The sequence below is a fragment of the Cydia splendana genome, chromosome 3 (assembly GCF_910591565.1).
Source record: "Cydia splendana chromosome 3, ilCydSple1.2, whole genome shotgun sequence".
In the NCBI taxonomy this organism is placed as follows: Eukaryota; Metazoa; Arthropoda; class Insecta; order Lepidoptera; family Tortricidae; genus Cydia; species Cydia splendana.
In genome coordinates, this window is record NC_085962.1 from 692,048 (window position 1) to 713,996 (window position 21,949).

At 37.0% G+C, this 21,949-nt stretch overlaps 1 protein-coding gene across 1 annotated transcript in view; it reads left to right on the forward strand.

The window, feature by feature from the left end:
* LOC134806393 (protein O-mannosyl-transferase TMTC1-like) overlaps positions 1-21,949 on the forward strand; it is a 268,478-nt gene that overhangs the window by 245,997 nt on the left and 532 nt on the right. Inside the window, exons 4-11 of the mRNA XM_063779647.1 lie at positions 17,027-17,158; positions 17,623-17,796; positions 18,442-18,631; positions 19,142-19,263; positions 20,117-20,275; positions 20,444-20,557; positions 21,033-21,176; positions 21,709-21,908. Coding sequence (XP_063635717.1) covers positions 17,027-17,158; positions 17,623-17,796; positions 18,442-18,631; positions 19,142-19,263; positions 20,117-20,275; positions 20,444-20,557; positions 21,033-21,176; positions 21,709-21,908 — 1,235 coding nt within the window. The remainder of the gene's footprint in view (positions 1-17,026; positions 17,159-17,622; positions 17,797-18,441; positions 18,632-19,141; positions 19,264-20,116; positions 20,276-20,443; positions 20,558-21,032; positions 21,177-21,708; positions 21,909-21,949) is intronic.

Here is a 21,949-nt window from a genome sequence, read left to right on the forward strand (position 1 = left end):
GAAAACCGTGGAAAACATACATAACTAACAAATATTTGTGATAAACACACATATGCCCTTATTACCGGGATTCGAACCCGGGACCTCCTGCTTCGTAGGCAGGGTCATTACCAACTATAGGCTAGAACTCCGTCAAATAATAAATAATACTTTAACAACAATTTCAATAAGAGCTTTTGAGACTTTTTACACGTTTTAATCAAGGGAAAATAGCATACAAAAATCACACGGAAACTAGAGTATGTTTGCAAGGGCCTACACTAAATTTGGAAAAAATGCCAATGGAAAAAATCACGAATACATGTCTTATTTTACTTATTTCTATAAATGTTTAATTGTGTTTCACTACCCCGCATACCATAGAACAATATTTTTTTAATAAAATATCTATTTTAAACAAGATATCAACCCAATATTAAAATAATACTCAGAACGGTATACAAAACTAATTTTATGATCATTGATCAAAGAGCAATTCATTTAGTAACTTATCAAAATACGCCTGCAAGCCTTCCGCGATCAATATGACGCGTAGTTAAACATTGCTAATCGATTCGCTGCAGGCGCTTGGCGAAATGAAACCCTTCTGGCGTAACTCTGTTGAATTCTGAGATACAATTCTTTAATATCCTGTATAAGAGTAAACTGTTATTTGAGAGCGTAAATATTTAAAAAATATTATGATTTAAACTCTCAATGTTTTTATTTATGTATTTTATATGTTTTGTCAAGTTTTTCAGTTGTTTCTAATCGTTTTAATTATCTTCTTTGTCCATTCCTCCCTTCCTTGCACCCTTTTACATGACTCTGTTTAGCTCGATTGTTGTCTGGTATAGAATTCTATTAGGCATTATGTCCGCCATTTGTACCTACATTATTTTTGTATTTCGTGTAATAAAGTTTAAATACATCTTAAGAATAACACGACTTAGATATATTATATTTTATTTGAATAGTTGACGCGCTCCTATAAAGAGTGTTTAAGTATATCACAATCAAGTAAAATATAATCATGAAAACGGGGTGCTTGGTACAATGCTGACTGTATATCTACCTCTGTGTATCTACCTCTTTAATTATTCGCCGATTACATGGCAAAATTGTGGACGTTGTTATGGCCAGCTTGTCCGAGTTTGCAAGTTACGTTGTGAGGGGACAGTTCTATGCCTCGTTTAGACTGATTAGTAGTTACTTACTATAAGGCCTGATTTACGTGCGTTTAGTAGTAAATGTATGAACTCGCACTTAACATAGTTTTTTCGTGTATTTTCTGCTGCCAACCGTAACCGAATTGTTAGCTTATTACTTACTTAATTAATAAAGTGTGTTAAAATCTGTTATTTGAGAAATTCGTTTTAAAATGAGAGCGTGATTTCGATTGTATGGCAGTGCGCAGTGGCTATAAGTTCGTGTGGCGTCGTTATAACCAGCATGAGATATAAAAACACCGCTCTAGTTTATCAGTTTACTAACTATCAAATTATTGATAAATCTATTATGGCGAAAATAGTCTCCAAATAGCCTCAGTTCCAAATATACACGCGACAGCACTTATTGAATTTAGGTCGCTGTTACTCGCCCGATAATCTATCAGTCCTGTGCCTCTCTTCAAATATTCACGGGATCTAAATATAAACCAAATCCAGTTCCAGCTATAATAATTATCTTGAAGTCGATTCTGATTTGACATTGGTTAAGGTTTTGATATTGATTTGATATGACTTTGGCAATCGCTCTTGCTGACGCGCGTGCGTCTTAGAGTCGAGTGTCCTTGGGCATTTCGCTCGCACTTATGGATACACGGGAATGAGAGTAGTGTTAGTCAAATCAAAACTCGTGTCCTTTGATTACCCTGCTTAAAGACTCGACTTAGTTTTTCAAACACTTATAATAAAGTCGAAGCTCGAGTTTCTTTTAACTTGTTAGATACTCGAGTATTTTGTACAGACTTGAGTCTTTTTCAGAGAACCTCTTATTTTTTTTACATGCAATTGACTAAAATGTAAAATACACTAATCATACAGTAACGTCTATTTTCTATGCTGTTATATAAAACATACAAAATTGTTTTCGGAGGCTTTATTCGGAGGTTTGAGTATTTTTAGTTTAATAATGAATAAAAGACTTGACTCGGGATTTAAAAGACTCGGAAGTTTCATAAGCGCTGAGCCGTGTGAAAAGGAATCGAGTTAATCAAATGGAAAACTCAAGAGACTCGAGTTCCTTTCAACGCTGTGTGAGAGGTGAGAGTGGCATGGACTGCACTGAATCGTGTAAATTCGTATCATAACAAAATGTAAATTCGGAATCGGCCCCTTAATGTCAACTATTCCAGAATAATATAGTTCACACGACTAAGCTTTCGAGTGTTTAATCGGTTATCCATTTTAGTTCATTGATCATGAGCAAATTAGTATTAAGTGTAAACTTGGGTTTACTTACATCGCATCTTAGTTGCTCATTAACTTGGATTATCTGCTCTTAAGTGTGTTTCTAATTATTCGCATTAATATTTTAAAGGTACTAGTGATTCGGTTAAGTTGTGTTCTAATGTATGGTGAAGACAAACAAATTATAGCCAGCCTTTTATGAATGTAGTATACCTTTGCGTATGGTGCGGCAGGGGGAGGGAAGGGGACGCCAGCGTGCGTAAAGCACCATACCCAAAGGTATCATACTACATTCATAAAAGGCTGGCTATAATTAGTTTTTCAAAAAACACAATTTGACCGAATTATAGAGTTAGAAAGTCATCGTGAGACAGAATTTAAAATTGAATGACATTTACTATTAGCTATCTACTTATTAATAGGTACATTATGTTTCAAGTGCGAAAAATAGGAAATTCGCAACGAGTGGCGATAAAATAAAACACGACTGAGAGGAGTGTTTTAAATCGACACGAGTTGCGAACTAGGTACCTTTTCGCACAAGTTACTCGCACATAGTAAACACGTCACATATAGAAAACTTGGCCACATTTCCCTCGTGCCTTGGCAGTTCGGGAGCGGCTTTGGCCGGCTTAGAAATAACTCGCGGTTTGACCGAGAAACTTCCACAGGGTTCTAAAAAGAAGTAAGAACCGACCATTTCTAATAGAAACGGAACGTTTTGTAGGACTTCGTCTTAGTAAGTTACTCTGAGATGTGAAAAGGTGGTAACTACCGAATGTTTTAATAGGAATTGGTCGTTTTGTGGAACTTTGTCGTAATAAGTTGTGTTTAGGAACGTTCGTTGCAGTTTGTTTCGGTAAGTTTCGTGAAACAAATATCGCTTGTTGTATTTGGCATCCAATTTAGTATCTAAATAAAGTTATCAGGGTTTCAGGCTATGTTCGTTCAAACTTAAAACATAACATTTTACGAATATTTCCATTCCTTCCTTTTGTTTACGTAGGTAGGTAAGAAAAATGCGGGTAGTTATAATAACTTGTACCTACCGCTAGATGTCTACTTTCGTCAGTTTTTTCTCCGAAACTAATAGATAGTGTAATCTCGCACTAGAAACATCGAAGGTATTTTTAAGATTACAATAGGACCTCTGTAATCTGGATAGGCAATAGTTATTTTTCACCACACCAACCCGAAGAAAATATCAAATGTAAAATATCAAACAAAATCAAATCAAATCAATATGAATGTTATTAAATATTTGTCATCCAAAATCATCATTTAAAAGTCAATTCTACCAGCAAACATAAGAAAACAACTCAAAATTAGCATTTGATTTCTTTGCCTCACATGTGAATAAAATGCAACTTTGCTATCAGTTTTTGAAGTGCAAAGTAATCCTTTCCGAGCTGGTGTGGTGAAAAAATGATTACATTATGTAAGTATCAGATGGTAACATATTATTATTTTCATTAAGCTATGGATGTAATTTTTATTTATTTATTTATTTTGATCTTTATTGCACAATACATGAAGGTACAAATGGCGGACTTAATGCCTTAAGGCATTCTCTACCTAATTTACTTAGGTACATCTTTTAAAACAAAGTCCACCGCCGCGTCTGTCTGTTTGTATGTTCGCGATAAACTCAAAAACTACGGAACGGATTTTCATACAGTTTTCACCTAGTTAGTTAGTTAGTTTAGTGATTCTTGAGGAAGGTTAATTTTGTATGGGATTTTGAGTTTCCAAAGCGTCCCGCTTGGGGCGCTGTTCAAAATCCCACAATATGAGACTTAACGCAAACGCATACGTCACGTCACGCTGAAATTTACACTAGAGGTTCAGTTAAGTACCGTTTTAAATACCATTTACCTGTCATTGGAGAGTGTTCTGATTTAATGAATTTTAAAAGTATTGCAAAATATTGAATATTAATATGATAATGCATAGGTACCTACGCGTAATTAATAACTGATATTTACATCCACAATTGCATATTCATTCTGTTAATGAAAATCATTTATTCATGAAATCATAAAGAGCGAATTTGTTGATATTAATCAGATATTTTACCGCGGTTGCATTTATTTTATAGTTAAGACTGCGTCGACCATCCAGTGGCGCCGATAGGGGAATTATCTTTTCTAATAAACCAAATAATTTATGTATGAATCAGTATATTAACAAAAACAAACAAAAAAAAAACAAAATTTCTTTATTAACCAAGTAGAACAAGCAAGAATGACAAAAGGTAATTTATCCTCGTAAGTCCTGTGTTTTTCCGACAGCAGTAGTCATATCTGCCGGCTGTACTATACCAAGTACAAACCAAGAATAGTGCTTCAGACCGAAACAAAAAGATGTCGATTTTAGAGATTTTTTGAAGTGAGGTCTTATTTTCAGTATTTTTTATGATATGTTTATTATTTATAACACCTCTTCAAGAAGGAAATTATTGAAAATATTTTGTACTTGTGTGAGTACATTGGGTTTTTACACAGTATAATAAAAAAGTTAAAGGATTTATTTAATATTAAAATTAAATCATATATTTTCTCTAAACATCACTAAAGTAAAAAAAATACTTTATTACAACATAACTTATCTTCTTCTTATAAAAAGATGATTTAATAAACCTCTTTTCATTATTTTAATACCATACTACATCCACGGAGGTTGGATTTCGGTGTTCAAAACCTGGACTAGATCTCCAGATCTACCCCTTGCACTTTGCCCACGTCGTGCCCTTGTGCACTTGTGCTTCTACCACAGCTACGCCCACCTCATTGACCACAAGCACTTTGAAATCGATGACTAGATACACGTCCGCTTACTGAAACTTCTATTTCTCCATCTTCATATTCCGAAAACGAAGAAAAGTCCCTATTTGATTCTTGGTCGGGTTCAGATATAAACATATCTTCATTATCCGAGTCCTTGAAGTCATAGTTATTGAGAAGTTGTGATATTTGCTTTTCATCAAACGCTAGAATAAGAAAAAAAATACTTGTAAGTTAGACCGAACGTACTACCATAAGTACAAATTATTTTGACCAATCGCGAACCTCCTTAAATATACAGGTTTCTTTGAAATATTGTTTATTTTACAATATTTATAATTTAAATATACTAATACATTCGTATGACAACAGAAAAAACAAGTGATTACTTGAATATAAACCGATTATCTTACCTCGTGCCGGCCAGCGACCTGACTGTGTGGCCATCTTGCGAAAAAGTGACACTGACACTGACAGTTGACTTTACCTGTCTAACATGGCGAAATTGACCATAGATGGATTTTTGTGGTCCGAAATAAATGTTTTTTTTTTTTTTTTTTTTATAGAATATAGAATGAGAATGACCGTGTTAGTGTTGCCGTTGTAAAAAAACTACCCGGTAAATGGGGAATGAAAAATTTGTACTTGAGTAAGTACATTAGGCAGTTACGCCATCCATGTAGTTAAAATGTCAGGTCTGAAGTGCTATCCTTAATTTGTACTTGTACAAGTACGCGGGGACTTACGAGGTTAAACATGTATAATACACACGTTACATTACAGTTAGATTAACAGTAGCCCTCACACTAGGTCAAGCCTGTGTCGTGAGGACTGTGGTGAGACAGTAATAGCAAAACGAATTAACAACTAGATTATATTAATATTGTTGTTCTATTGATTACCCAACTTTTGGTCTTTGTCACATAGTTTTATTTTGTTTATTTATAACTTTATCAACTAAACGGAAAAATGTGGCCTCCATTTATAAGGATAACGCAATAATATCATGACATGTCACACTTCTGGTACGGAACCCAAATAAAAATAAAATCTTTTACAGAAGCATGGTTTTTATTTCGTCAACTACGAGATTAAAAAATCTTACAAACGTGCAAAACAGACAAACGTAAATCTTTTTTATTCCAAATTCTTTGCCATTTAAAACACACCCATATATCTCAAACAATAAAGTTAAAACTCCAATTGCAATTGAAACAAAGCGTAAAACAGAAACATTGCAATTCAGGATGGAATCGGGAAATTTAAGCGTTGAAAATAGAGAAGAGTGAATAGAGAATGATTGATAGAACTATTGGGGAACAAAGGACGCTCGGTGACAAAAATGTGGCAATTCTAGTTCAATGGGGGTGGGGGAATGAAACGAATGGGCAGAGGCAAGGCAATAGAATGATGAAAACTGTTAATCTCCACTGGGTCGAAGGAAATTCGGCTTTAAAGCTGTCACAGACGGGCGTACCGGACCGTGGCCTTACTCCGGTCCGAGGCCTGTCCGATTGTATAGAATATGGATCGTATGGTGGTCCGCTGTTGCATAATTTATATGATATTATTATGAAATAAAGAATTTTGCATTTTTTTTTCTTTGAATTTTGAATAATATGAATATTCCGAACAACACTGCTGCTATGATCCTAAGACAGGGCATCTGCACTGGCGCCCGCCCCCTGTCGCGAACATGCGAACCGGCTAATAGTTGCCAGCGTCATGGAGTAGATGGCGCTCGCAGTCATGTTTAAGTTAAATAACCGCTTCTAGGTTATTGTGATTTTTTAGGACAAGACAAGAGGGTAGACGCCGAACGATAGTAAGAAAGGGAGGTTATGTGCGAACAGATACGGAGGGAGAATTTTGCTTTGGGGATCAATTCAACGGCTTTCTTATGGTGTTATTAGATTAATGATGTGCCTCATGTAAATTGTGACTAACGTATATCAGTATTCAGAGTGAACAGTGATCCGAGGGAATTGTTGATGGCTAATATGAACTTATGGTAAACTTAGTGTGAGGAATGGGGTCGCTATAAGGGGAGGTTTGGAGGCGACTATGAGGTTCAAGAAACCAGGTGGATAATCAGGTGAAACTTATTTTATATGCAGGTAATAAAGTAGGACACCAGCAATGAGTGAATCGTCATCTCACTAACGTCCAGGCCTCATATAGGTATGTAGTATGATTACATATCGCTAACCAGTATCAGTAAAGGCATCATCTCATTCGATAGGTTAACAAGTATGGTGAGCTTGACGACATGGTGGAGGTGCTGGGATTTTATGCACATGCACTGTAATCATCATCAAAAGTAACATATGAAAAGTCAATTTATATATGCACGTACAACTAAAGAGTTACATTTTTTGGTTTGTTCAGTTCAATTTAATGTTTTATTTCAGGCATGAAATGAAGCCCACATTTATGTAATCCTATTCTTGCAAAAAGGCGTTAAGCAGGCGAATATGTTAGTGGTTCACCGGAGCACATATGCAATTAAGTGCCTACATTTTATTGAACATTCTTGCTCTTTGATATACAAGAGATTGCAAATGTCAGTATATATATATAGTTTATAAAAAATAGGTAAGTACCTATCTAAATACAAAAATTTCCTTGGTAAATTATATAAATACAAAATTGTTTCAAAAAATTCTACTTGGAATACAAAATACTAAAAAGCTCGCTTTAATCTTTGAAAGCAGTGTGTTAATCAATCAGTCCTATAGAGTGCAAATTTGGAGTTGATTCCTCATGTTAAGCAGTAGAATGGAATTTCAAGTGATGGTTTTGAATGATAAAAATATTTGAAAGCATATGTTATATATTTAACGTTTTACAGCCAGTATTTGTCACTGGTTGATGTGATACAAATGTTTGTGTCACCAGGGCAGCAAAGTTTGTTTTTAACCCACGTGTCTTGAAACCCTCGCAACGCTCAGGATTCCAACATTTCTATGTTATAAGAATGAGAGAGTGGCTAAGATTGTCACATCAGAAAAGATAGCACAATATGGGTATGTTTACTATAAATTCTATCAGAGAGGTGTTTATAATCAGTTTTTAAACACTAACTTGGTAAGACTACCTTCAACAAGAGCCATGAAACTGCTTAAGTCTCAGATTTCATTACGTTGAAACCAATCATTACGTACATTTTTCATTAAACATGTCTAAAAACGTGGGTGACGAAACGGACATTCAACTCAAGTTTTAACGCCCTAAGCAGTAGAAATTTACACTTATCAGCAATAATCCTGAACTGAAATATATATATGTCATGTATCAAAGAAAAGGTGAAGAAGCTCCAATGGCAATATTTGATAAAAGTAACTAGATTTTTTCTCAAAGTTGTGAATAATCTTATTGTTCTCTTAAATATCATATGATTGGTACCGTTACCATACCTGCTCATGCCTAACAAGTTTAAGTTGAACAGGAGGTTTATATATAATCTATATTTGGGTGTATGTTATGATTATGTTCACAAGAACATGGTTTCATTTTGATATTTATTATGTTTGATGATGTAGTTGACAAGTTGCTTTACTTGTTTAGTTTTAGTTACCTGACCAATCTTTGATAAAATCATGCACTAATAAAAATTTACGACATTTTGAAAAATAACAGTCTTGAACGATTCACGGTTAAGGGAAAGGTAATCACGGTCTATATAAATATATTTTGAATTAAAATTTGCTGGTCGATTTGTGAACCAGAATGGATCCTTTCAAACAGCGACTTTATCACCTGAGCTAGAAGATTCAAATTATGCAGTTGATCAACAATTTAACATTACTAATTATATTTGTTTTTAAATTGGGTTCTTAAGTGACGATTATGACATTTTTCGTAATTTAATTAAATGTAAGACATAAATGAAATCGCATAAATGATTAGATCTGTTAAAATAATTATATGCGAATTTTTTGGCATCCATGCCTTTGCAATTTTGTTTGTAACGTTGCATGAGTTAAGATCTTAATATTAAAATAATAAGAATCATAATCTCACATTCATTGTTCTGTGTGGCCGAATAGTTTTAGTACCAAATTGAAAGTTTATTTTTAATGCGGGTAGTTGATATTACTTATGGCTTACCAACTGTTGTTGCTTACAAACCAGTTTAGGTCTGACCTCCGATTTTGTATATATTCTATTACATCGGTATTTCGTTAAATTGGTGGTAAACAATATTTTGTGATTATGAAGTTCCACGCCAAGTTAATTATTACTGGATTGCATGCTTTTCTAGAAGATGCATTGCTTGCAGAATACCCGCTTCATCACAAATTATCAGCTCAGCCATGATTAAACTGAATGTATCATGTTTAACGTATTAGCCTTATACTTATATGATCAATATTTTTACAACAACACAATATTCTTTATTGCTCACCAATATGTAAAGGAACTTAACACATATCACTTATACTATGGTGCACAACGGGCGGTCTTATCGCTAAAAGATTGATATCTTCCAGACAAACAAACCAGGCTATTATAATGGTATGTTTTGCGGATCCATATTTTCACTGGGCTTTAATCAGAACCATTGAGTTTAATTAAAAACTCGAATTTAACACTCACCACGTTTGAAGGACTAGAACCACTCATATCATAAGAGATGTTAATATGGAATTTCTTGCCTCATCGTTGTTTGTTGTTACAATCGTAAGGAATTGTAACGGATTGGTTTCTTGGAAGTCGGTACAATTTAGTTGTAATGTGCCTGAATGAAAATGCAGGAGGCACTTGAAATCAGATTACAACTTGACGTCATATGTACAATGTAGGTACATACTACTCAAACTCAAAGGACCAGGAACATCATTGGAACTCAATCAGAATCACTCAGCCATTCTAATGGTACCAGCAAACGGCCAAAAATGGGGCTCGCTAGATTTAACAATAGTAACATACTCAATTGGCATGCATGATATTTCTGTTCTGAAAGAATAAACGGGTAAAATGTTTGTAAACGAATAAAAAACTACCGAATTAATTTAAACAATATTCACTTACTTTATGGATTGCGTTTAATCAGCGTTACATTAAGGTTCCAAAGACTTGTCTGTTGATGTAATAAAGCATAGTATCTTAATTTATTCCCAATTAACATTTCAATATAGATTGTTATCAGAGAATCAGTAAATATCAACTTGGATATGTAAAGGACAAAGGCAAAACTGTTTAGTATAAGCCACCACTAATATGTTTGCACTTAAGCAATACCCTAAGGTATAATGACTTCCTATTATTACTGAACCATTGATTCTTAGTGTGGAAAGTCCATAGATTAGTGATTAGATAAAGATTAACTAAACTTCTGAATTGTGTATGTATGTACATACGATGACCCAAACCTAAAGTGTTAAAAATGCTAAAATAAGTTATTATTGAAAAGACTCCCAGTGAAAGTCATACTGATTGAATGGGCTAGTGGTTTCTATATTATCTGCTAACTGATTTAGATACTTCTAAGTACATAGTACATACTTTACTTTTACTCGAACAGAAATGGATAAGGGAGTGGTAGATAATTTAAAGAATAGCCATTAGCCATGCATAACTAATTTGATTTTGTTAAATGAATTGGAATCAAGCAACACATATTAATTGATATCGCCTACCCAATCGAGATACTAAATACTAAAGAATACGAACCTACATATTCATAATAATTATAGAGACGGTAGTAAGACCATGGTGGATAGGTTTCTGAATAAGAGAAATTCTCAAGTATTCGGTTATTTAAATAAATGTGATAACGTATTTTTAACTATGATAGTAGTCATTATACCACTCTGTGCAAGTAGTTCTGAAATTAAATAATGGCATAATGACAAAGACACATGAGCATTTGTTACAGAGTATATTACCTATGTCTAGGTAACGAAAAGGAATAGTAGGTATTCGCTGCGTGCAAGGCAAGTGGTGGGGGGAGCCGAAACAAACTCAGCGCTTGATGTGGCTAAATGACAATATGACAAGTTAGCAAGCAGTGTTTCTGTCAATTCACATACTTTTCAGTTATTTTGTTCACGTTTCTTTTTGCCTTAAAAATCATATTTACAATAAAAATGGGCCACGATAGATGTTGTGTGGTAAACTGTAATAATACTAGATGGTCTAGACGAAACATTAATAATAATTAATATTTTTTTATTTTTAACACTAGGCTAGAAATTAGCCTTTTATGTCATATTATATTTATTCCAGGCTCAACAGCGTATCGGCTAATTATTTTATCTCGTCTGTCAACACAGATTTTGCTCAGATGTTAATAAAATAGTATGGATAATACAGTGTGTACCAACATTAGGTGTTTGTAATATTATGTAGTTATAATGCCTGTTATTGAAAACTCGGTAAAAGCATACCTTTGGCACGTAGAGTTGTCTGTCGTCTATCACAACAGACATTGTGATGCGAGTGAACATTATTTCTAACATAAAATGTGTTGATTTAAACCTGTGAAGAAGGAAGGAAAGGGTGATAGGTAACTTCAATTAAGTATTAAACTTTTTATGTTATAGTAAAAGGAAGAGATCAATCATGAGCCAAATAATTATTGGTATATGATCGTGGCCTCAACTGTTAACTTGATTATCAGATTTAATCAGAATATTGAGATATAAAATGCAGGCTGGAGGCTAGAGCTACACAAGAATCAGAATCACAATTAGAATCAGATGTCATATAATGAAGTTCTATATGTATCTTTCTTCATTAATTTTAATATTGCTGTGAAATATCGTAGTGTTAAGGACATGGTATTTGTTTTATGTACGACTAAGTACTACAGGAGCAATAGTTACAAGACAGAGTTATCAGTTTTATTCGTGTCCCTATCGTGTCTCTTGGGTCACAGTGGACAGTTAGACACCTGTCCTGTGTGGTTCTTCACCAGTGCTCACCATCTGCAGTACCTAGATATGCTAGCCTGTAATGTGGCTTTGTCTTTAATATTTTTTCTGTTCGCCCACCGTGTGGCCATACGTCCATGCCTATCCCTACGCTTCCTTGCCATGTGGCCAGTGATTATGAGCTTCTCCAGACTATAGGATCCTCTTCTGCCTCGATAGCAGAAGAAAGTACGTGCGCGGTGAGTACAAATAGTGGATAACCTCGGTTTGATGTTGAGTTCGTCGAGACTTGATGCAATTTCACCTACTGCGTTCAAGCATTCTTCGCCAGCACCACCTCTCAAATGCATCTGTCCTATGATGGGTTTCAGTTTTAATGGTCTAGGTTTGGACATGTACAGAAAGATCGAGAAAACAAGGCGTCCGCATTAGTGTGATACTGGTTGTATGTTCTCCCATATGCATACCCTGGAAAGTCGTTTCACCGCAGCTTTGGCTGTCTGATCTCTTCTGACCACCCTTTGGTCGAAAACGCCATCGTCGCTTATTTAAGATCCCAAGTAAACCAACAACTTGCCTCTAGATCGTGCAATGTATTGGTACTCTTCATTTTAGCAGGTAGATCGACATGCATCAACTTCGTCTTATTTCTTTTGATCCTGGGGTATGAATCTGGTCTGAATCCTGAGTATGGAGTTATGGACTCATATCTGACATGCTCAATTTTAGAAACAGAACCGCAAGTTATTTTCCACAGACACTTAATCTAATTATAGTCATGTCATTTGCAAAACTGAGGTTATTGATAAGTTGACCAGTGGCGGCGCGTCAAACATATCCATAGGCAAGCCGGGGCTAATTGGCTTACATATTTCCTTTACAACTCTGCTCAAACGTCCAAAAACAGGCAAGCCGGTGGGAATCGGCTTTTATGGACGCAGTCTCATACCAACTCAGACACCACCCTAACAGCCTTCCAATACTCATTATGTATTCACCGATGTTAGTAAACAGTTGCACTCCTTGGTCAACTTTAAAAAGATAACTCGGCGTGTTATCCCCATTTCGCTCATAACCCTGACATTTTACTCCAGTTAAGGAAATCAAAAGTCTTTGCGAAAGCCTTTAAAGAGTATACAGACGCCGTGCCCACTGTATTCTCTATTAATTGCCACACATTGAGTATTTGCTACTGAGAGTACTGAGTGAGTACCCTTCAATGTCTCTCATGGTTATCAAAGCTGTGAAGTGAAAATTCGTGAATAAAGGAAACTTAGTGGGTCAATTTGATAGACACAGCAGTGAAAATACCGTAGTACGGGAAGCGGGCGATTATTACACTTGAAGATCTGATCGGTTACATTAATTAAAGAATAGTCATGTAAAGTCGTAATGAATCGGTACCTCGGTAGGTACAGTTTGCTATGATGTTTCTACGATCCTTAGCATGATATATATATATAGGTTAGGTTAGGTATATTTAGGTCCACGGTAACGTAAATGTAACGCAGTAAAAAATAGTTGTTGACAGGTTTTGTAACTAACCAAGATGAAAATAAAGTGCTCAGTTTATATTATTTGAGTGTAGCTCAGGTTAAATGCATTGATGGCTTTCATACCGAATAGAGAGGCTGACACGACTGTCCCAACCTTTTTAAACTAGATTATTTCACACCAGCATCAGAAAATGATTAGAAAAATAAAAACTGCAGTAATTTTTGGCACAATATCTATTTAATAAATCAGAATGAACTACAAGAAAAGGCGACTTGACTCGAAATAAGTGCCTGATTTGACAAGTCTGTTAAATATCCTTAGCTTAGCTTAAGAAAATAAAAAATAATGTGGTTCTCTTGAGTTGTAGATACGTTCTTTCTTTTACATGTTGATTTGTGATTAAATGAGAATAGCGTAATTCTTCCTTGGCTGGGGAGGGCTGCCGGACATGAAGTAGATACACGAAGAGATGGATATGTCAGCAGTAGGTTTAATGAATAAGCAAGTAGATTAAAATACTTCACATAGTAGCTTACTGCCAGTAGTAATAAGTAAAGAGAAGTGGGAACTTAGGTTACATATACACGTCACGTTTGGATAAGACGGTCGCTTTTGTCTGTGTAATAACTATGGTTCGATCGCGCGGTCGCCGCGGTGTTTAATAAAGTTACAGTTGTTTAATTACGCAAATTATGCTGGTCATCATGTATACGTCTGCTGTAGTAGAAGTTCTGACCCTTGAAGTAGTGAAACAAGTTATTAACGATATCATAAGAGCAAAGCAGCATATAACATCAGAACATCACAGATGGTAGTCATAGATAAAATATAGCGCGAATTGAGTTCTCACTGTCTAACAACACCGATGTTTGATATCAAATCGGTGTTGCCACGTTGTAATTAAGGACTGCTCGGAGCAATTTGGGACCGAACGCGCGAGATTGTGGGAAATACCACACATAGACATAGATATAGGTAGACAGAGAGATAAGTAACGGACCAGAGATGACAAATCGCAGCCGTGATCCTACTCAGCTCAGCTCAGACACCGATAAACGCTCAGTCGCTCGCACCAATCTCAGGATACTGCTTTCATTCTCAAATCAGAGATCAGTTAGTTTAGCACAGATATCAATGAATGCTCAGATCAGTCCCAAGATCATATTATTAATCAACTCAGCACAAACCTTGATGAATGCTCAGACCAATCTCAGGATCAAATTATTAATCAGCTCAGCACAAACATTGATGAATGCTCAGACCAGTCTCAGGATCCTGTTCTTTATCAGCTCAGCACAAATACAGATGAACAATCAGATCAGTCTCAGAAACGGTGTGCCACAGCACATTTCTACGACATCATCAGAAATGGTACGAAATCTCAGGTCATGCCGATTCACAGCGCCAAAGCCGAGAGAGGCATTCAGAGGATGAACAGCTCAAATACATTATTATTCACATTAGTGTTCTTATCATCTAATTGTTAATTTATTTACATGTTTGCCTGGACATCTAATTTCAATTAAAAGAGTAGCTTTTTCCTGCTGGGCGGGAGTGTCGCGAACATGCGAACCGGCTAATAGTTGCCAGCGTCATGGAGTAGATGGCGCTCGCAGTCATGTTTAAGTTAAATAACCGCTTCTAGGTTATTGTGATTTTTTAGGACAAGACAAGAGGGTAGACGCCGAACGATAGTAAGAAAGGGAGGTTATGTGCGAACAGATACGGAGGGAGAATTTTGCTTTGGGGATCAATTCAACGGCTTTCTTATGGTGTTATTAGATTAATGATGTGCCTCATGTAAATTGTGACTAACGTATATCAGTATTCAGAGTGAACAGTGATCCGAGGGAATTGTTGATGGCTAATATGAACTTATGGTAAACTTAGTGTGAGGAATGGGGTCGCTATAAGGGGAGGTTTGGAGGCGACTATGAGGTTCAAGAAACCAGGTGGATAATCAGGTGAAACTTATTTTATATGCAGGTAATAAAGTAGGACACCAGCAATGAGTGAATCGTCATCTCACTAACGTCCAGGCCTCATATAGGTATGTAGTATGATTACATATCGCTAACCAGTATCAGTAAAGGCATCATCTCATTCGATAGGTTAACAAGTATGGTGAGCTTGACGACACCCCCCACGCGCCGCGTTTCTTGTGAAGTTCGGCTCGATTCAGAAAATGAATTAGATTTCTACTAGACTTCAACAAGTTACGATACGGATAATTTAAAGATATTTGTAAGATAGATATGTCAAATTTGACGTTTCCGGGATTCTGGAGGTCCTCTTGAACGATTTCGACAAGTTATGACTTAGATATCCAAGTGACATCTAGTCGATATCTAATGTAGATCTAGTTGATCTCTAAATCGTCTCAAGATCTTGTGACTATCTCGAAATCCGAATAGGCCTGGTTAGTTCCGATAACACTGGCAGTCATTTAATCGTGCACTTTTCTGAAAAACCGCATCAAAATCGGTTCAGCCAAATGCGAGATAATCGCGGACAAACATACATACAAACATACGGGTCAAACTGAGAACCTCCTGTTTTTTTGAAGGCGGTTAAAATGCTTTAGATAAAAGGCATGACTGTTTCCCAACACTAGTCAAACGCCTGCGAAAATTGCACTCTACTGGAATTAGTTCGACATTTATGAGATTTTTTGCTCCAACTTTTTAATCAGGAGATTTAAAATCGTTACTGTCCCGGCTTACCGGAGAAAAGTCACGTAGTTTTCAACTGGCATCTTAACTCCTATAGCAAAGGGGATGTTTTAAGTCTAATACGTGTTATTAGTTCATCTGTCGGATTGTTTCACCCAAACGGATTAACCGATTTGAGGAAAGTTCTAAAGTTATATCTTTCGAGATAATCTAAGTTCAATTTGATGAAAATGTGTCTTCTATTTTTTACAACATCGATTTAGACATTTGCGGAAGCAATTTTTTAGCAACAGTACCTAAAAACTGTACCAATTTGACCTTGCTAGTACAGGATACCTATATCTTGAAGGTGTATTTTGATGAGACAATTTCTATTTTTCTATTCTACAGCTACACAACAGAAAAACAACCAATTTGAGATAACGGCTCGAAACGCTGCTTCAACAGCCATTGAAAAAACAATTCGTATTTGGAATTTATTACTCGGCAGTAAGGTAAACAATTGAATGAGTGCTGTAACTGCTGTAATGGCTGTTACGACAGTTATGTGTGACATAACGGAAGCGATGTTCGGTGTTCAATGCTTGATTCATGACACCTAATATAAAGTCCCTACTACACGGTCGTCAACGAGACTTCCGACCACTGTGACCTTGGTAGTTTCTGACCGTGTAGTAGGTAATAATGATAAGTGGTTTGCCGTAGGTTTGCCACTATAACAAATCTGACTTCAAGATCAGGGTGACTTGTGTAATAACGTTAATAAAGTAAATATTTAAGTAAACAAAGTTTCCGTTCTATTGCAGATGCTCCAACCGCTACCGGGCTTGGTGGAGCGTGGTCCTGGCTGCCCTCAGCATGTTGGCGAAGGAGACTGGCCTCACTGCGTTGCTGGTCAACATAGTCTTGGACCTGTACAAGAGTTGGCCTGGAGCAAGGTAAATATTCATCACCATATCATATTAGTAATATGTTTATTATCTAGTTTCTTCCAAACATTCTTCTTCTTCTTCCTAAATACGTTGACACAAATGGCAATAAGTTTTTGGCAAAAATTTAATTTTGGGTACAAGCTTTTATCGCTGACTGTACGTTTCTTACCACAGGCAACTAATACCCACAGAGATAATTCTAAAAAACTCAAACATAATTATTAGGTTCCGTTATTTCATCACAGAATTCCTATGGTCACCTCCTGTCTCCATCATCAGATCAGCTCGATGGTGCAATGATATGAAAATTTTCAGCTCAATCGGAAATCGGGAAGTGGGTCAATTTGTAGTTTCCAAGATTTGACCCACACTAACTTTCATACTAACAGGGCAAGTTAAATAAAATCTTCTAATAAAAAAAATAAGGACAGGGACAGACAATTATAATAACGCTATCTCTCTAATTCCAGGTGTTCTCTTATGGTGAAATGGCGTTGGAAAGGCGACGCTTGCGCACGCATCACTATTGCGTTAGCGGGACTGGTGTTGTTGGCGACGGCCAGAGTGGCCCTTCTGCAGGGTTCGCTGCCTGCGTTCTCACCGCAGGACAACCCACCAGCGTTCCATCCTTCATTCCTGGTCAGGTTAGTATGTTCTATCTTGTTTCATCATGACTAAGGGCCCGTACAGACGAACTGCGAACCGACTGTAATTTGTATGGGAACTGCACGCTGACTGCACGCCAACTGCAACGTCGGGTTGCAGTCCATCTTTATCAGCCCTTAAAGTAATGTAGCGTTGGAAGATATTGTGCATCTGGCGACAACCAGGGTTACTCTGCTTCAGAACTCTTTACCTGCCTTCTCTCCTCAGAACATAATCAAACCACAGGACATTAACCCTTAAAATATTTATTCATCATAATGAAAAACAAAACAGACGATACAAATCTTAGTTCGCATCGCATCGTAGTTCTAATCTGTTTGCATCGTCATCTTCCTCGCGTTATCCCGGCTTTTTGTCACGGCTCAGGGGAGCCTGGGGTCCGCTTGCCAACTAATCCCAAGAATTGGTGTAGGCATTAATAGTTTTTACGAAAGCGACTGCCATCTGACCTTCCAACCCAGAGGGTAACCTATATAGACCTTATTGGGATTAGTCCGGTTTCCTCACGATGTTTCCCTTCACCAAAAAGCGACTGGTACCTAAATACGAGTATCAAATGATCTGTTTGCATCAGCAAAAAAAAACTTTGTGCTATTTCTCATCATTAATCTTGTAATTTCCAGGCTAATGACGTTCTGCTACCTGGCGGCCTTCAACTGGTGGCTACTTCTCTGCCCGTGGACCCTAAGCCACGATTGGCAGATGGGTTCCGTCCCATTGGTAACCAGCGGATGGGACCCTAGGAACCTTCTTACAGTTGCTGCCTTGATAGTACTGATAGCACTATCGTATAGATGCTGGATAGATTTGGAGGTAAGATGGATAGAAAAAAACATTGTAGTCAGATTACTAGCAAGCAATAAGCTTACCTATGTATAGTAAAACAATTTAATACTTGAAATAAGACAAATAAATGCCCATGAATCTCCGTCCACGGAACCGAACGATCAATATTGACCTCTGGTGAAGGCGTAGTGAAAATTTTCAGCAGTAAAAGTCAGTCAAATAAACAGCCGCAGTCTTGTGTCTTGAGATTAAAAATAGAAGAAAGGACGGTTTAGAGGCAGCCTACCCAACTTGTACCCAACAACGTGTGCACAATAATAAAGAGTATTGCATTAAAATTGCCCAGGAAAGTTCACCAGAAAAAACAAAAGACGAGCGGAAAAGGATTTTTTAAATTATTATTTTTGATCTGCGAGCGCGCTGGATGCACCATGCAGGTTTGACATGTTACAACATGGGACGATATAATACTGTTTTCGTATCAAAAGTGGACAGGTTTCTTTCAGTGTGATCAAGAACCATTTTTTTTCTTTCTAGTTCCAAAGACACACCCCTGCTGCGGTGGGTCTGATGCTGTTGGTGATACCATACCTGCCGGCATCGAACCTGCTGGTGACTGTCGGTTTCGTGGTTGCTGAGAGAGTCCTGTATTTGCCAAGGTATTTCATTGATAAACAAACTTCTGGCCTCGCACAGCAAAACTGTGGAATGAACGTGGTATTTCCGGCCCTATACTACGAGCTTCAAATCATTAATATAAACGCGTACCTAGGGTTGCAAATAGAAAAAAAACCAAATGTTTTTTTTTCAAATTTATGAAAAAAAAACATGAAAAAAAAACCTGGCACCATGGTTTTTTTTCTAAATTAGGTTTTTTTTCAGATGAACAAAAATATGCCACAATAACTGGTTTTCGTGATTTATTTATATAAGTAACTTAAAACTAAGTAATTTTTGGGGAATCCCTGAATTCCCCGATGCGGCGACGAGAGGCGTTGGTGTTGCCAACAGTAAATTGCGATAACTACCACTACAGATTTCATTTATGTTGTTATTAATCAAAGTTGTTAAATTAAATTGGTTTAATGGTTAACATAAAGTCTAAAACAAGTAAAACGACCGTATAAAAGTATTAACTGCCTTGCAAATTTTGAGTTTTCATACTTTTGAAAAAAAACGTACTCCAGAAAAAAAACGGTTTTTTTTCACGGTTTTTTTTTCATGTTTTTTTTTCAAGTCTGAAAAAAAACCGTTTTTTTACAACCCTACGCGTACCCCCATCTTGCACTGGTGTTGTAGGTATCCATGGGTGACGATAATTGCTTACCATCAGGCGATTCGTCTGCTCGTTTGCATCCTACATCACACAAGAACTTTGCAGTCATTGCAAAACCAGCTTATTTATAACTTATTGCATTAGAGTACAGTAAACAATTCCAATATCTTTTATTCCAGGTGGGTAGAATTTTTTATTTTTTTCTTTATGAACTAATGAGAGCCTTCTGCTTACAGCGTGGGCTCAGTGATCCTCACAGCCTACGGGATCCAGCTCCTCTGGCATCGCTCCAACCGGCGTCTGCTGGTGGTTGGAACTGCAATATTAGCTGCCAGCTTCGCAGCAAGAACTATCCTGAGGAACCAGGATTGGAGAACCAGGGAGACGCTTTTGAGGTATTTCCCTTCACATACATTTTTGAGTTTCTTCTCGATTTTTTTTCCTTTACCTAAGATTTTGTTAAGATATGAGAGATAGAAATTTAATGCCACTGGTAAATAACCGCACTTAAAATCTCTGCAGTAAAACGTGTAACTATTATGTTTCTTTATTATATTTTCCAGAGCGGACTTGGCGGTGTTACCGCACAACGCCAAACTGCACTACAACTTCGCAAACTTCTTGAAAGACAAGGAGCAACAAGAAAATGCTATCAAACACTATAAGGAAGCATTGAAGTAAGTCTTACTCTTCGTTAAACATTAATATTTAATTAAAGCGTATATGCGATAGTTACACCACAAATATGGAACAATTTGATGCTTTAGTTCTCCAGTTTCAAGCACTAGGGCTAACCGCAGACGCATGGAATTTTCATTCGGTTTGACAGGTGGGAACGGGACGTCGCTCTACACAAGCATAGCGTTGTCTCGCTTGCACATGTCATTCCGTGCGTCTGCGGCCAGCCTAACAGTGCTGAGCAGCAGTTCACGTTGCCTTTTGTTGTTGTCGCTGTAGTAACTTTGGGTAGATTATTATCAAAAAGAAAAACGTAAAAAATATTTTAAATTTCATAAGACCATAATCATTTCATCTCGATTCCGTTAACATCACTCCGCTGCACCGAAATGCTATAAAATTTACGATGTCTAGTTATTACGCTTTTGATTTGAAATGATACTAAAGGTTATTATCTGCTACTTATATTTCCAGGTTATGGCCGAGCTACGCCAGCGCGCACAACAACCTTGGCACCCTGGTGATTGCATCAGGCCGGGCCGAGCACCACTTTCTGCAGGCGCTCAAATACAACAGGGACCATGTCAACGCGCACTATAATCTCGCTAAACTATACAGGTATATCCCATACGGCATACGAGAGATTAATTATAATACGTACTTCGTTCAGATATACAGCCAGGCCATCAGAAAGGAAGAACTTCGCTTCCTCTGCTCTGTAGACCTTCGTAAGTCAAGTATGTGTATAAACGCAAGAGTTAGAAGCAACTAACGCATAAATACGGTCTTCTCTCTCTCTCTCTCTCTTTGGTCGGTCCCTCATGTCTGAGGATCGTGGTCAGATCAGGGTTGACTCTAAAGCGGATGATCTGCCTCCACCGCGGTTTCTGTCCAATGCGTCTTTGACGACCGTGTAGAAAGCAGAGGATGACGAGTTTTTAACTTGATCGGTCCATCTTATTGGTCAACGAGCACGTGATCTTCTGCCTTCGGTGTTTCCAACCACAGTTAGTTTTTCTAAACTTAAAAACACGGTTGCAAAGACCATCTTAAGCACTAGTTTATTCTTTCGTGGTCTTAATGGTATTAAGTACCTGATAGACCGTTTTCTCCACATTAACATTTAACACAAACATTCTTATAATTTCAGGAAGAAAAACCGCCTCGCTGACTCCCTCAAAATGATAGAACGCTGCCTGACCCTGGAGCCTCGCTTCGTCCAGGCCTACGTGGAACTGCTCCACTTGAAAAGTGAAGACCAGAAGAAGGGGATCCTAGACAAACTGCTGGAGATAGAGCCGAGAAACTGGGAGCACTATGTGCTGTATGGGAACTGGTTTAAGGGCAGAGGTGGGTGAAATTCATCCCTACTATAATTATAATATTAATAT